Here is a 15152-nt window from a genome sequence, read left to right on the forward strand (position 1 = left end):
GCTTTGTGACCACCTAGAGGGGTGAGATGGGGATGGTGGGCAGGAAAAAGAGAGGGAGGGGATATGGGGATATATGTATATGTATAGCTGGTTCACTTTGTTATACAGCAGAAACTAACACACCATTGTAAAACAATTATACTCCAATAAAGATGTTAGAAAAAAAACATGTATTCAAAAATAAAATAAACCATGATAAATGTCAAAAAAAAAGCAACTTCTTTCCTACACAGCTATTAGAATGGCTAGAATCCAGAACATTGATAACGCCAAATGCTGGCAAGGATGTGGAGCCACAGGAACTCTCTTTGGTTGCTGGTGGGAATGCAAAGTAGAACTGCCACTTCGGAAGACAGACAGGTTCTTGCAAAGCTAAACAAACGCTTACCATATAATCCAGAAATCACACTCCTTGGTATTTACCCGAAGGAGCTGAAAACTTTTGTCCACACAAAAACCTGCACACAAATGTTTACAGCAGCTTTATTCTTAACTGCCAAAAAAAATGGAAGCAAGATGGTCTTTCAATAAGTGAACAGAGAGACTGTGGTACATCCAGACAAAAGAATATTATTCAGTGATAAAAACAAATGAGCTCTCAAGCCATGAAAGACACGGAGGAACTTTAAATACGCGTTGCCAAGTAAAAGAAGCCGGCCTGAAAAAATTACATACTGTATGATTCCAACTATATATTATGGAAACAGCAAAGCTATGGAGTCAGTAAAAAGATCAGTGGTTGCCAGGAGTTCAGGGGAGGAAGGGAAAGAAGAGGTAGAACGTAGGGATTTTTATGGTAGTGAAAGTTCTGTATGACACTGTGATGGTGGATACATGATGTTATGCATTTGCCAAAAACCACAGAACTGTACAACATAAAAAGTGAACTTTAATGTAAACTATTGACTTTAGTCAATAATAAGGTATCAATGTTGGCTCATCAATTATAACAGATGTACTGTATGAATGAGAGATGTTAACAGAGGAAACTATGGGCAGGGGCAGGAGAGGAGGGATTATATGGAAAATCTCCCATGGCCAGTGGCTGGGAATGGACATGCTCAGTTGCTACCTTTCAGAGAAAAAGAAATGCCTAACATTCAATCTGGCATAGATTCAGGGTTGTTCCTGATGCCATTACTTCATGTCATTTTCTTCAATCTTATCAAATATGTGGGCTGACCTAGATTTCCTCCTACTGGGTTGGTAATAATATCTCATTTATTTTGTCTTCTGTCTCTGTTGGCTGTAAGAAGTCTGTGATGGGAGAGGAGTGTAATGGAACTAGAAATTTGTACTTGCAAAGGAAAGAGGCTCTTTACAATCACAACTCCTATTCTGTTTCACTTCCTGTATTCAAGTTTACAGTTCCTTGGTACCACCTACTCCAGTGCTCAAAACAAAGACAAATTGGAGAACCATGGCAACAAACCTTAATTTAAACGTTAGTTAAAAGAAAAGAAGTTCCATTGAGCTTTTCTTTGGCTGGGTCCTTCCTCCCACAGTGGGAGGTCTGATGCCAGAAGGTCCCCAGTTCCTCTCAGATTCCTGCTCTGACATGAGCTCAGACTTTGATAACGGGATGCCGGGGAGGCATGCACGGCAGGCAGAGTTAGGTGGGCCACCGCAAACCTGGAAAATCTGAGATCTGCAATGACTTAGATTCCCTCCCCTACCATCCACCTCCACTGTTTTCTCCATGGTTCTTCGTAAATTTAACTGCTATGTATACATTTTGGTGAATGTGGACCAGGCTTGGATACTCAAATGTTGGTAATACAGTTAAATTTTATGCTTATTTCTCACCCTGAAATTTAACAGTTTAATACTTACAACTAATACAAAAAATAATAAAAATTATAAGCTAAGTCTTTTCATTTGGCATAATAATCATTAATGATTTAGAAAAATAATGGAAAGAATAACATAAGAAGCTGTGCCTTTTTTGGCAGAGAATTATTGTTCTAAGTTAATGAACCTGCTGGAAAACACACCTCTGTCGAAAGCCATCTTGACATCTTCAATTAGGTCACTAAATCCTGAGACTCGGTACAGTCCTTCAGAATTAAGACCTGTAGAAATAAAGCAGGGAAGCTAATTAGTTTCTTTGGGATTATGCCTTTTCTTCGAATTTTAACTTCTCATACTTTAGGCTGGGGAAGTAATGTGTCAGGAAGAATGATGAAATATACATGTTTAGAAACCTCTTCGCACTTTTCTCCTAAAATAAAACCATTTCACTCACAGTTCTTTAATTCTGACCTACTGTGACTTGAATATCTGTAATTTGGCTCATCATTTTGTCTAACTAGATCAAATACCTTAGGTCTTAAGGGAAATTATTTCATCACCCCCTTTACACCATAAATTCTTTTACATAACGGAAGACTAAGATAAACTATATTAATAGGCATATAGCAGTTTTTCCCAAGTGGCAAAGAATAATTAGGGTGCATGCAGTTCTGGTTTTTGGTTTTTTGGCCTAGGATAGTTTTAAACAGAGCATTTATACCTTTGCTTTTTGGACCTAAGAAAAAATATAAAAACTGAAAAATGAATTGGTACCTACATATCAACTTTTACAGACAGGAAGCATCAACCATAAATATATTTTAAGCATATTTCTTACAACTGGTTAAATGTACCTTGAAATCATGCTGGTTAATTATCTGTTAACTGATTTCAGACTTTCAGATCATTTGTTATCTGAAATAATTCCCCCTAAACTTGCAGAAGAAAACCTGGTTGTGCAGTGAGTTACGACTGCTCTGAACCTTGCTGGAAATGCCTCACCTCGAGATTCAATCTCCCTGATGCACATGTCCACCACCATGGGCCGCTTAGTGATATGGGCTTTCACGAGTGTTGTCAGGTCACAACTGTACACCTTCTTGACATGTTTCAAGTCTGGCTTACAGTCATTTGGGACCATCTTGGAACACTGCTTATGAACATTCAATCCACAATCTAAAGAATAAAGAAAGGAAAAATTCATTATTATTTTCAGAATTCTGAGCATTCTGGAGTGTTTATTTTGGCAAGACACTCCAACTTGAATTAGGTTTAAAAGGGGACTAGCTTCCAGCCTGCAGAGTGAGGGAAACATTCTTCTCATTCTTTAGGAAAATTCTGATTTTAAGTTAGAAGACTAGAATTCTAGCTCATGTTCTATCATTTACTTGCTGTATGATCTCAGGAGAATACCAACCCAGGCCAAACAAAATTAGTAAGTGTTCAATTAAATGTCTACAAAATGTAACATTACACCAACTAGCCAACTAAAAATTTAAAGTTCCAGTTCTTTAAAGTTATATAAAAAATTATATTCAATGTGGATATAACTGCATTTTAATAAATCTGATATGAGGTGGAATTGAACCTCCAAAAGTAAGAGTATCCCAGGGCCCTCTTAAATTGATGCTGCTCATATGTGTATCTACTCCTAACTCTTTATATATATGTATAAGATAATGAATATAGAATACATCTAGTAGCTAAAAATAGCCACAGTTATTATTTGTTACTACTATTATCAACAGCTTACTAATGCCAAGCACTATTCCAAGTGCTTTACATTATTTACAGAAAACTCTATAAACCAGGTACTTTTATTCTTCTCTTTCATAAACCTGATGAAACCAAGCACGTACGGGTTAAGTAACTTACCCATGGCATTTAGTACATGTGAGCTGAAATTCAAGGCTACAAAGATTGTAGAGTCCACGATTTTAACACCTATACCATATTGCCTCTACTGAAGTTGTTCCTTTGCTTTGTCATTTTATTGGGTTATAGCTCCTAAGATGCCAGAACCCAAATATTTTCTAGTTAATATTTTGAGGTATTTTATTTTCAACAAGAAGAGCACAATGGCATTTTAGAAGAAATAGAGAGGGATACAAATATTTTGCTAAATTGGACCTAAGAGACATGGACCATACCTGAATAATTTAACTAAAAATAAATGTCACCTTTATGTTTGTTTAAAATATTACCCATTTGTTTTTAAGTTCATGAAAACTTGATGCTGACCTCCCATAAATCCAATCCAACTGAGGTACACACAATTTATAGCCAGGTCTTAATGGATTTGAAAACCATACAGTCCCACGACCACTGTCTGTGGTCCTTGGGCAAGCTTCAGTTTTGCTTGCTGTTTGGGCAGAAACGGGAGCATAGCATTTACCTCACAGAATTGTTATGAGAATTAATAAGCCAATGCATTTGAGGTGATTTGCATATTATAAAATGTTAGACAAATACCAATGATCATCATCATTATTATGACTTTTGGTAAAGCTGAAATCTAGTTATATATATGGCAGTAACAGTTAACAAAGACAAGGAAAATTAGCCAAAACTTATAAATAGAATTGTTCTTTCATTAAATATGTAGATATTACCAACTTGAAAAAAGAACTTAAGGCTTGTGGTGACTCTAAGGGAAGAAGTCATGTGTATTGAGCACCTCTCATGTGCAAAAACAGGCTAGGTGTTGAGGCAAGCTGAGTCTTTGAACATGTGTGTGTAAGTGAACAGCACTGGCGATGGCACAGCCCATGCTAATAGTGTCCAAACATCGTCATCACTCAAGAAGAACAGGTGCTTCTTTGAATACGTAAAGGCTGCCAGGGCAAGGAGCTGAATCTGTACCATCTGAAGAAATGACCCAACACTGTTCTGTGTAGTTAAATAATGTCCAAATGAATACATAACCCGAACCCCAAATTCCTCTTTATTCTATATTAGATATAAATAAGATTTCTGATTCAATCATAAGGCAACTCAATGGCAATGGCCACTTAAAGGGCCTCATTTCCCCTGAAATTTTAATGTTTTGTATAACTTCTGTAATTTAGAGTTAGATCTAGAATCTATTAGCTGTGTGATTTTGAGGGCGTTACTTAAACTTTCTGTGCCTCAGTTATATAAAATGGGAATAATAATAGTATTTATCCATTAATATTAGATCTATTAATAGGTTATATTATTATGTTAATGTGAGGTTTTAATGTTAATACACATAAAATGCTTACACATAGTAAATTATAATTGTTTACCATGACTCTGTTATTATTTAGAAGAATGAAACATTTTGAGAGGCCTTTCCTAGGTAGTGCCCCAGGGTTCACTGTAAGGCATTGTCATAATCAGCTTAAGGTCAGGAGCTAAGCTGACTTCTAGGCCAATTCTGTGTTCGTCAGATGTGAATGCCAGGTCCTGAAAAGGACTTGGATGCTGGGGTTATGGCTGCTTCCTCATCTACACTGTTCTTTATACACTTCATTTACATAAACGTACCTCCAAATAGGTACATCATTTTTCTCTGACTGCTTTCACCAAATCTGGGGAGTCTTCAGCCACCAGTTTTTCAAATATCTTCCACCCACTCACTCTTTATCCTCTCCCAGGACTCCAACAACACAAATGCTAAATCTTCTGTTCTACAGGTCTCTGAAGCTCAGTTCACTTTTAAAAATCTATTTTTGCTCTCATTTGAATTGGATAATATCTACTGATCTATCTTCAGCTTCACAGATTCCTTCCTCTGACGTATCTACCAGTGAGCCCATCCCGTGGGTTTATTTGTTAATAAAATTTTCAGTTCTAAAATTTACATTTAGTTCTTTCTTATATCTTTATTTCTTTTCTGATATTTCCTATTTTTTTCATTTGTTTCAAGAGTGTTTCTAATTGCTTCTTGGAACGTTTTTATGATAGCTGCTTTCCTTGTCTGATAATTCCAACATCTCTGTCATCTCAATATTGGCGACTGTTGATTATCTTTTTCCATCCGAGTTGAGATTTTCCTGGTACTTGGTATGAAATGTAATTTTGAACTGCGTCCTGGATATTCTGAGTGTTATAAGACGCTGGTTCCTACTGAAATTTTCAACTTTAGCAGCAGTTAACCTGTTTAGATTTAGAATACACATCCTGGCATACTTTCATAGGCTGTGTTTCAAATGTCAAACTAGTTAACAAAGCCTTTGTAATGCTACTGCAGTGCTATTTTGCCTACCAAACTTGTATGTTATGGGAGGACTCTACCCTACATTCTGGGGAGGGAAGAGGGCCATGTCCTAGTTATTATTGCAGGGTAGGGATGGAAGTCAGGGTCTGCCCACAAACCTGGTCGGGGAGGAGTGCTGTGCTGCATGGAACTGCAGGGTGGGCACGGAAGAGAGTTCCGATCATGGTCTCAGCTGCCTCATTACTGCAGGTCAGGGATGAAGACAGGGCTCTCTGCCCGCAGACTTGGGCTGAGTGGGTGCTGCTTCTACTATAGGCGGGGGGGATGAAAGTCAGGGTTCCACCCATAGTCTCAGCCAAGGAGGGGTTCCACTTTCTTCCTGCAAGATGGTGATGGAAGACAGGGCTCTACTCACAGACTCACAGGAGAGAAGTGCAACCTTGTTACTGCAGAGTGGGATGGAAAACAGGGTTCTACCCACAGCCTTCTGCTGCAGCGTCCAGCAGAAGTCTGTGGGTAGGGGTAGCAATGTGGCTTTATCATGGTGTTCACCTGGAGAATGGTAGATACGGCTAAAAGACTTCTGTCCAGCTTGGGTGCCCTTTTCCCAGGGCTTTGGCTAGGAAGAGCCAGCTTTTCTTGGGATTTGTCTGTGCCTATCGGCATTTATGGGTTGTGGGTATCTTTAATGCTCAGGCTGGGATACACAGGAGTTTCCAAAAACCCCCGAATCCAAAATACCACCAGGCAACTCGCTTCTGGGTTCCTTGAGTCCTGAGGTCCCTAATCAGCCTTCCTTCTTTTACCCAACTTTCAGTCTTTTGATAATTGATGTATATATTCTGTCCAGGGTCTTTTGTTATCATTATTGTGAGGAATAAAACATATTTATTCAACTCGTCTAGAACTGGAAGAACTCTTACATAATATTTTAAAAGTATAAAAGTCAGCAGAGCTTCATTATCTAAAAATAATGTTGATGTGCCTCGTATTCTGTGTACACGGAAGTCACAGGTCCAGCTGGAAATGGCTGTTAGTAACAACCTACCCCAGTGTCTTCTTTTCACAAAGACAACGAAGCTCAGAGGGGCTAAATGACTTGTTCAAGTTGCTCAGCCAGAAACTGGTAGAACTGAGATTTAAACCTTGGCTTCCTAATTCCCAGCCTCTGCTCTTCCCACTGAGTGATATATATACCACTTTTCACCAGCAGTACACCATGTACGCTGAGTTATTGTTTTCAGGGTTGAAGATGAATTTGCTATTTTCAACCTCTTATTCAATAATGTATGTTGTACCTATTATTTGTTGTATATACTTGAGTTTAAAAGGCTCTGCTGTATTTTACTGTTATAGAAATCTATATGTGATTTGGCAAGCACTTTTAAAAAGCAGCGATAAAACCTACCCATTATATTCTTGTTTTGTCACATTCTTTCCTAAGTAAGTGGAAATCCACTAGAAGGTAAAACAGTAAAATTTAGATGCATCCACAGAATATCAAAACATCTGAATGGCACTAATGGTCTGATACTAATATTAATGTTTTTCCTTTGAACGTTTGCAGTTACCTCCCATTTTACACATCAGCAAATGCCTAATTTATTTGTGACTCAGTGAAAACTGGATAAAGAGATGACTGAGCTCAGATTTAGGTATTTAACAAGAAGGGAAATGTTTCCTAAACTCATATTCTTTCTTACATTTGGATAAGATTAAACTATGGGACAATATATTATGCTCAATTTTAGAAATAAATTTCAAAGGTCAAATTTTTTGGCAGGATTGGATATGAAGTCCTTCAAAAGACCAAAGGATAGGGTAAAGGCATTAAAATGAAGTAGCGTTATACCCTTAAGTTCACAGTGCACTATACCAGCTCTGCACTTGCTCTGAAAATTGCTGCTTCAGGGACTAGCAGTATATCAATATTTCAGGTTGCTATTAAGACTTTATTTGGTTTTCATACTTATTTATTAAAGTCATATAACTTCTATAGAGTTCAATTTCTCCCAGGGAAGCTCTACAGTATAAGTGAAAAAAAAAGTCCATAAAAAATTATTTCATTTGTTGCATCTCTTGGTTTGGTAGGTTATTTTTATGTTACAATTAAATCACATTGCCCCCTCCCAATTCTTCAAGTTAATAAGCACAGAATAAACACATGAAAGAAGGAATGAGAAATTCAAATCATATTTCATTCTGTCCTTATTAATCAAGTATTTCTATTAGAATATTAACTTGAGGTTACTTTCAGATTTTTCTGGGCTTGATTTCTCTAAAAAACATGCATGCTTTATATCTAAAAAGCACAGAAACCTATTTTTTGAAATAAATAGCTGATATTATTTATATTCTATTGATAGGATTAAGGGGTAATGTTAATGTGTGTTTTGAAAGGAAAGGTAATCATTCATTCTTTTCTATGAGTGTTCCTATTTTAAATTAATTGCAAGTAGAAGTTTTATTTTAAAACATGTCTCTTAGCTGTCCCTACCTCCACCTCCACACCCACCCAGGAAAAGTGGGACTAGCCCATTTCTAACATGCATCAGAAGTCATTATTTTCAGAAGCAAAATTAAGAAGAATACTTTGTTCTTTGCGATATTTATGAAAACATTGTTTTCAATTAAAAGGAGCTACATGAAAGTCGTAAGCAAGTCTAACCAATTTCTCATTGGGTTACAAGGACAAACATAACTTTTTAGGTACAATCAAAGCAGTAATTAAAATCGAAGACATCACTTCCCCTTCTCCAACCTAAAAGTTAAGTGCTTGTATACGCAAAGCAATAAATACATTTTATTATTAGGAAAAATACTGCTGCCATTTCCTTTTGGGGGCCGGCAGCAATGATAATGATACACTGGAAAAATGAAGTCACTTTCATACATAACCAACACTAAGTTGATGTGTCTGATTTACAATTATCCGGCTTAACTTCTTAGAATATTTTGGGAAGGCTAAAATGAAAACAATTCAGGAATGCTGGTGGAATAATGATCTTTTTCATGAGAGAGATGTTTGGTGATCTTATAATAGATTACTTTAACCTATAAGCTTAAATTTCATAAAGAAAGGAAAAATGGTCTGGGAAAATTATTCCATCTGAACAACAATGATCCTTTGCACTTAACTTTTGAAGGCCACTTACTTTGCTCGTAAAGGAGCACCACTCCCAAGCTGCAGTTAGATGGTCTCTTGTAACGTCATTTTACTCACTTTAAAGAAGCCTAACGTAAGGGAGACTGTGGTAGGTGAGACATTTAACGCCGACTGTGGAACCTCATGTTGTGGAGTTTTGGGAAGATCATGTCTGCAATGACTGCATCCCCATGACTGTCCCTGCTGCTCCCTCAGTTGTCCTTGTCAGCGGTGGGCGTTGAGCAAGCCTAGAGCTTTCAGTACTGAAGGGACAGCTTGCTTGCTATTAGCTGGATTCAGTCTGATTCCTTCAGCTACTCTGCCACCAGCCTGGTGACTGGAACATCACCCAACACTTCGCATAATGTTAAAAAAAAAAAAAAAAAAGAGGGGGGTGGTGGGATACAAAACTGCTGCTTTTGGCAAACATTCCTTTAAAAATTCCTGACAACCTCTCTTCTGCCTTGGTGGATTTTGAAAAAAGAAACCAGAACAAAGCAAGCTGTCTTAGGGATCAAAAGCAGATAAATACATCTCTTTTCTGATAGGCAGTATTACTTCCATTTTTCTTTGGAAGTAAAAGCTTTAATGCTTAGTGGCTAATGTATTAGTCTCCTGTTGCCGCTGTAACAAATAACCATAAACTCAGTGGTTTAAAACAACATGAGTGTATCATCTAACAGTTCTGGAGGTCAGAAGCCCAAAATCAGTTTCACTGGACTGAAATCAAGGCCTTAGCAAGCCTAAGACCTCCTTCTGGAGGTTCCAGGGGAGAATCTGTTTCTTGCCTTGCCTTTTCCAGCTTCCAGAGGCTGCCTGCATTCATTGGCTCATGGCCCCCTTCCCCCATCTTCAAAGCTAGCAGCATAGCATCTTTGCTCTTTTCTGACCTCTGCTTCTGTTCTTATACCTTTTATCTGACTCAGCCTCTTTTGCCTCCCTCTTACAGGGACTCTTTGATCGTGATTACACTGGGCCACTCTGACAGTCCACAGTAATCTCCCCACCTCAACTTCATTAACTTAATCACAGACTCTTCTCTGCCATGAGAGGAAACAGCCACAGGTTCTAGGCATTAGGAAGTAGACATCTTTGGGGAGCCAACGTTCACCCTACCACCGTTAGTTCTCTCTCTCGAAGTTCTTAATTCTTTGCATTGTTTTATATAAAGTAGATGGCTCAAAGGTCAGGAAGAGCCACTTCAGATGAAAGAATCCCACCGTCAATCTAAATGTAATTAGTTGTCGTAGAAAACAGAAGTAATTCAAATCCTAACCTTTCGTATTTTTAAAAAATTATATTGCTCAGTAATCGGGCTGCAATCACACAGAATATAATGCTTTTGAAGACAAGATATAACATAAAATGAAAAGGCTTTTCTTTACACTGTTGACATTTACTCACAATAAAAAGTGGAGGCTATTCAAGTGGGTGGCTATGGGATGGGGTGAATCATTTTCTTTCTTCTTTTCCTTCACATTATCACTATCATAAACATTCCAAAACATTTCTTCTAAACATGATATGGGGTTGTAGCATATGGCCAAAGATTATTCACATGTGCTGTGCTAGTTCTCTGCTAATAGCTGACTCAGAATTTCCATGTAGATGGCCTTCACTCTTTCAAAATGTAAACGATAAACATCATCACTCTAGTAAAAGAAAAGCTTTTACATTAGTGACAGTCTTAAAATGTGTAAGAAACCGTTGTAGTCCCAGCTGGTCAAGGCTATGCCATAAAGGCAAACCAGGCTTATGAAGACGACCATTCTTCGAGCAGGTGATTTGTGCTTTGGAAAGGGCACTCCATTTGCCTTTGAAACACCACAACGATGTGGATGTTCTTAACTACACGACTATGTTCCGTTCAAAGGCTCAATCACAACCTTCTTCCAGTTCAAAGGCTCAACCACAACCTTCCTAGTGATGGGTCCTCATCCTGACTCTGGGTAACCACCAGCCAGAAAGACAATGTTGTCCTCATTTATTCTCTGGGCAGAGAACTGCAAATGGGGCTGTCAGCCCTCTAGGATGTTGGAGGAATTAGACTGGCTCTGAGCTGAGGCTCTCCTTGACGGACACCTCTGCACAGTTCAAAGTCAAGACGTGAGGAATTCTTCCCCCTCCTCATGGCAGCGAGGTCCCTGAACGGATCTAGCTAGTGATACATGCCTGGAACCTTATCATGCCTTAGTGGCGCTAAGGGAGTTAGAACTGAAGGAAGGGCGACTTGGAACGTTCACATGCAACGCATACCACACCTTGCTATTCAAAGAAAAGGCAATTTAGAAATAAGAAAAATCAAACCCCAGAAGTTTCTGCACATAATGGACAGCGAAAATATTCCATTAGGAATCATGTCACAAAAGAAATGTGGATTTTTACAGTGCTAAATTTGACAGAATTACTTCAGTTACCATTTTGAAATACTTTACTCTTCACATACATTTTTAGAGTTAAGCTTCAGGCAAAAGACATGTAAGAAGGTATTTTTTAGTTTTACAATTTAAATAGCAGAAAGAAACTTCTATGACCTAACATTACACATCTGAAATTTAAATAACTATTTTTAAGCCTACACCAGAATTTAGAGCAGTTTGAATAAATGGCCAGTACTCAGTATAGTTGTTCTATACAAATGAATTTCACACTATGTGAATAACTACTTATTTCATAAAGCATTTCAATAAATCCCTGAGTTGGTTATTTCTTTATGTGGAAACCTTCAAGTTTCTAAATTTAAATCTAAAATACTATGGTCATATTTTATAAAGAGGATATGGCATATTCAAGATTTTAAAATGTCGGAAACAAAATATTAGTGACTAAGTGGTTTTTCAGAATTTGGTAATCATCTTTTAAGATAAATTCACAGATTTTTAAAGCTTCAATTTGATTTCACAAAAGTTAGTAAGGACAATTCAGCTTAACAAGTTATCTTTAAAATTCAGTTTCTAAGGCAACAATCATAGGTCCCTGTACACTGCTTTAAAAAAATCATTCTTATAAATTTAGTTGCTGCAACATCAAAGGCAAGGCAAATATAACTGCCTTACTTTTATCTCCTTTTATCAGACTTTCTGAACAAGACAACTTCTCTCTTTTTAAAGGACCAGACTGCTGCCCATTAAGTACAAGAAGGTGAAGGGCAGATAAAATATCAATAGTCAAATTGGCTGCCTGAGAAATCCAGCCTGTTGCATGTTAAGAGCAAACGGGGGTCCAGCCCATTATATGTGCAGAATAACAAAGCTTCTTATGAGTTACTCCTTACAGCTTCATAACTTACACAATCAGGCGAAAAGGGAAGAGCTCTTACCTGCACATCTCACTCCCTGAGCAATGAGTCCCCACATGAAGTTGGCACAGTATTCACACCAGTGCGGCCCCCTGAATGTGTGGACCTGAAAAAGAGTAGTGACAAAGTGGCCCGAGGGGAGATTACAGATGAGGAGATTATTTCCCTTCCAAGCAGTCATACACAAGCTATAGTCAGGATCAAGAGGCACAATATGGTTACAGTTAGAAAAACCTTGGTTGAGTAGAACTGCCAAGCAGTTACAATTTCCTTCAGAGCTTGATTTCCTCTTTGTTTTAGAAATGGTGATAAATCAAACCAATATTCTGCTATTTACTTTTGAAAACAATTTCTACAGTGGAATTTTCCAACTGGTCCCCTCCAGCTGGAAGCAGTCTCATCTATGCGCTATACAAGTACGGGCATATTCTGAGCGCTACGGCATGCATGGGGATGAGGAGTGATGTAGATAGAATCTGTCTGTAAGGATTTTGTCAGATGATCCATCTCCTGTCCTCTGTGACCACAGTCAGGGCCACGGGTGGTGAAGGTGGTATTTAGTGGCTGGTTACAACAGAATCATCAAAAAGGGCTAATATCTGTTCAGAACCATTTGATACTATGTTAGCAAAAGAAAATGAATATATTTTAGAAACTGCAGAAGCTACAGTTGATCAGAAACCCTGTTTGAATACAGAAATTATTCACTCATCTTTCCAGCTCATAAAGGTTTTACTGCATCTGATTCTTTTATCCCTAAGAAAGGAACCTCCAAAGAAGAAGGATTCAAATGCCAAGATTCCTATAGACTTTATGGATAGGAAAGAGAAGCCATTCTAGCTTAATCTAAATGAAAAAATATTGGTAGAATAGAGAAGCAATAAATCCAAACCCCAAACATTAAAGAATAAAAGAAAAAATACCTTGAATATTATCAGTAACACTTTAAGACTTCTGAGCAAATATTGGCTAAAAATGTACTCAAGAAATAAGTCAGGGCTTCCCTGGTGGCGCAGCGGTTGAGAGTCCGCCTGCTGATGCAGGGGACACGGGTTCGTGCCCCAGTCCGGGAAGATCCCACATGCCGCGGAGCGGCTGGGCCCGTGAGCCATGGCCGCTGAGCCTGTGTGTCCGGAGCCTGTGCTCCGCAACGGGAGAGGCCACAATAGTGAGAGGCCCGCGTACCGCCAAAAAAAAAAAAAAAAAAAAAAAAAAAAAAGTCAAGAGAAAAGGGAGGGACAGGGAACAAGGAAGTTACTGATCTGTATCAAATTGCATTTACTAGAGATAATTTCTTACATATATATGATTTCCTCCATCAGAAAACAGTAATACAAGAGAGGGAAAATCACAAAGTGTGACGATTTGATTTCAACATAAATATCTGCCAAAACAGCTATGGCAAATAATGAAATTCACAGCTAAGACTGTCATTGTTACTACTGTTCTATTTATATAAGTGATTTTTTGTTTGTTGGTTAGTTATCTATTTTATACACAGTACTGTGTATATGTTAATCCCAGCCTCCTAATTTATCCCTCCCCCTTTCCCCTTTCCTCTTTGGTAAACATTCTGTTTTGGAAATAAGTTCATCTGTGTCTTTTCCTTCGTTTTAGATTCCGCATATAAACGATATCATATGGTATTTGTGTTTCTCTGTCTGGCTTCACTCAGTATGATAATCTCTAGGTTCATCCATGTTACTGCAAGTGGCATTATTTCATTCTTCTTTATGGCTTAGTAGTATTCCATCGTGTGTGTGTATGTGTATGTCTTCTTTATCCATTCATCTGCTGATGGACATTTAGGTTGCTTCCATGTTTTGGCTATTGTAAATAGTGCTGCAATGAACTTTGGGGTTCTTGTATCTTTCCGAATTATGGTTTTCTTCAGATATACGCCAAGGAGTGGGATTGCTGGATCATATGGTAGTTCTATTTTTAGATTTTTAGGGAACCACCATACTGTTCTCTATAGTGGCTGCACCAATTTACATTCCCACCAACAGTATAGGAGGGTTTCCTTTTCTCCACACCCTCTCCAGCATTTATTGTTTGTGGACTTTTTAAAGATGGCCATTCTGACCGGTGTGAGGTGATACCTCACTGTAGTTCTGATTTGCATTTCTCTAATAATTAGCAATGTTGAGCATCTTTTTATATGCCTTTTGGCTATCTGTATGTCTTCTTTGGAGAAATGTCTGTTTAGGTCTTCTGCCCATTTTCTGATTGGATAGTTTGTTTGATATTGAGCTATACGAGCTGTTTGTATATTTTGTTGGTCACATAGTTGGCAAATATTTTCTCCCATTCTGTAGGTTGTCTTTTCATTTTGTTTACGGTTTCCTTTGCTGTGCAAAAGCTTTTAAGTTTAATTAGGTCTTATTTGTATATTAGTAAGTGATTTTTAATATATAAATAAATAAATAAATAAACGTGCTTCAAACTTAAGAGGCTACTGAACATAAGACTTACCCTGAATGTAAGATACATATATTCCATTTAGAAAAACCATGACAATTAATTTATGACATGCCACTGATTATAAGCTTAATCCCAATTTCAGAGATGTTAAAATGAAAAAAAAAAAGCATATAGTAGAATCAATGAAATATGGTATATCAGAATTCGAAATACTACTACTGGCCAAAATATCCATATATGGTAGCAGTGAATAACCCAGGGTTCATTCCAAGCAGGTATGTGCTTGTGACTCTGATCACTGCCAAGTAAGC

At 37.8% G+C, this 15152-nt stretch overlaps 1 protein-coding gene across 2 annotated transcripts in view; it reads right to left on the reverse strand.

Moving 5' to 3' along the window:
• The window catches only part of CHN1 (chimerin 1), a 174695-nt gene that overhangs the window by 9748 nt on the left and 149795 nt on the right, over positions 1-15152 (reverse strand). For both annotated transcript variants that reach the window (XM_024732838.1, XM_024732839.1), the window contains 3 exons: positions 12439-12523; positions 2794-2967; positions 1995-2072 (listed from right to left, as the gene is read on the reverse strand). In XM_024732838.1, the coding sequence (XP_024588606.1) occupies positions 1995-2072; positions 2794-2967; positions 12439-12523 (337 nt within the window). The remainder of the gene's footprint in view (positions 1-1994; positions 2073-2793; positions 2968-12438; positions 12524-15152) is intronic.

The sequence above is a fragment of the Neophocaena asiaeorientalis genome, unplaced genomic scaffold, assembly GCF_003031525.2.
Source record: "Neophocaena asiaeorientalis asiaeorientalis breed wild unplaced genomic scaffold, Neophocaena_asiaeorientalis_V1.1 scaffold96, whole genome shotgun sequence".
NCBI classification, from domain to species: Eukaryota; Metazoa; Chordata; class Mammalia; order Artiodactyla; family Phocoenidae; genus Neophocaena; species Neophocaena asiaeorientalis.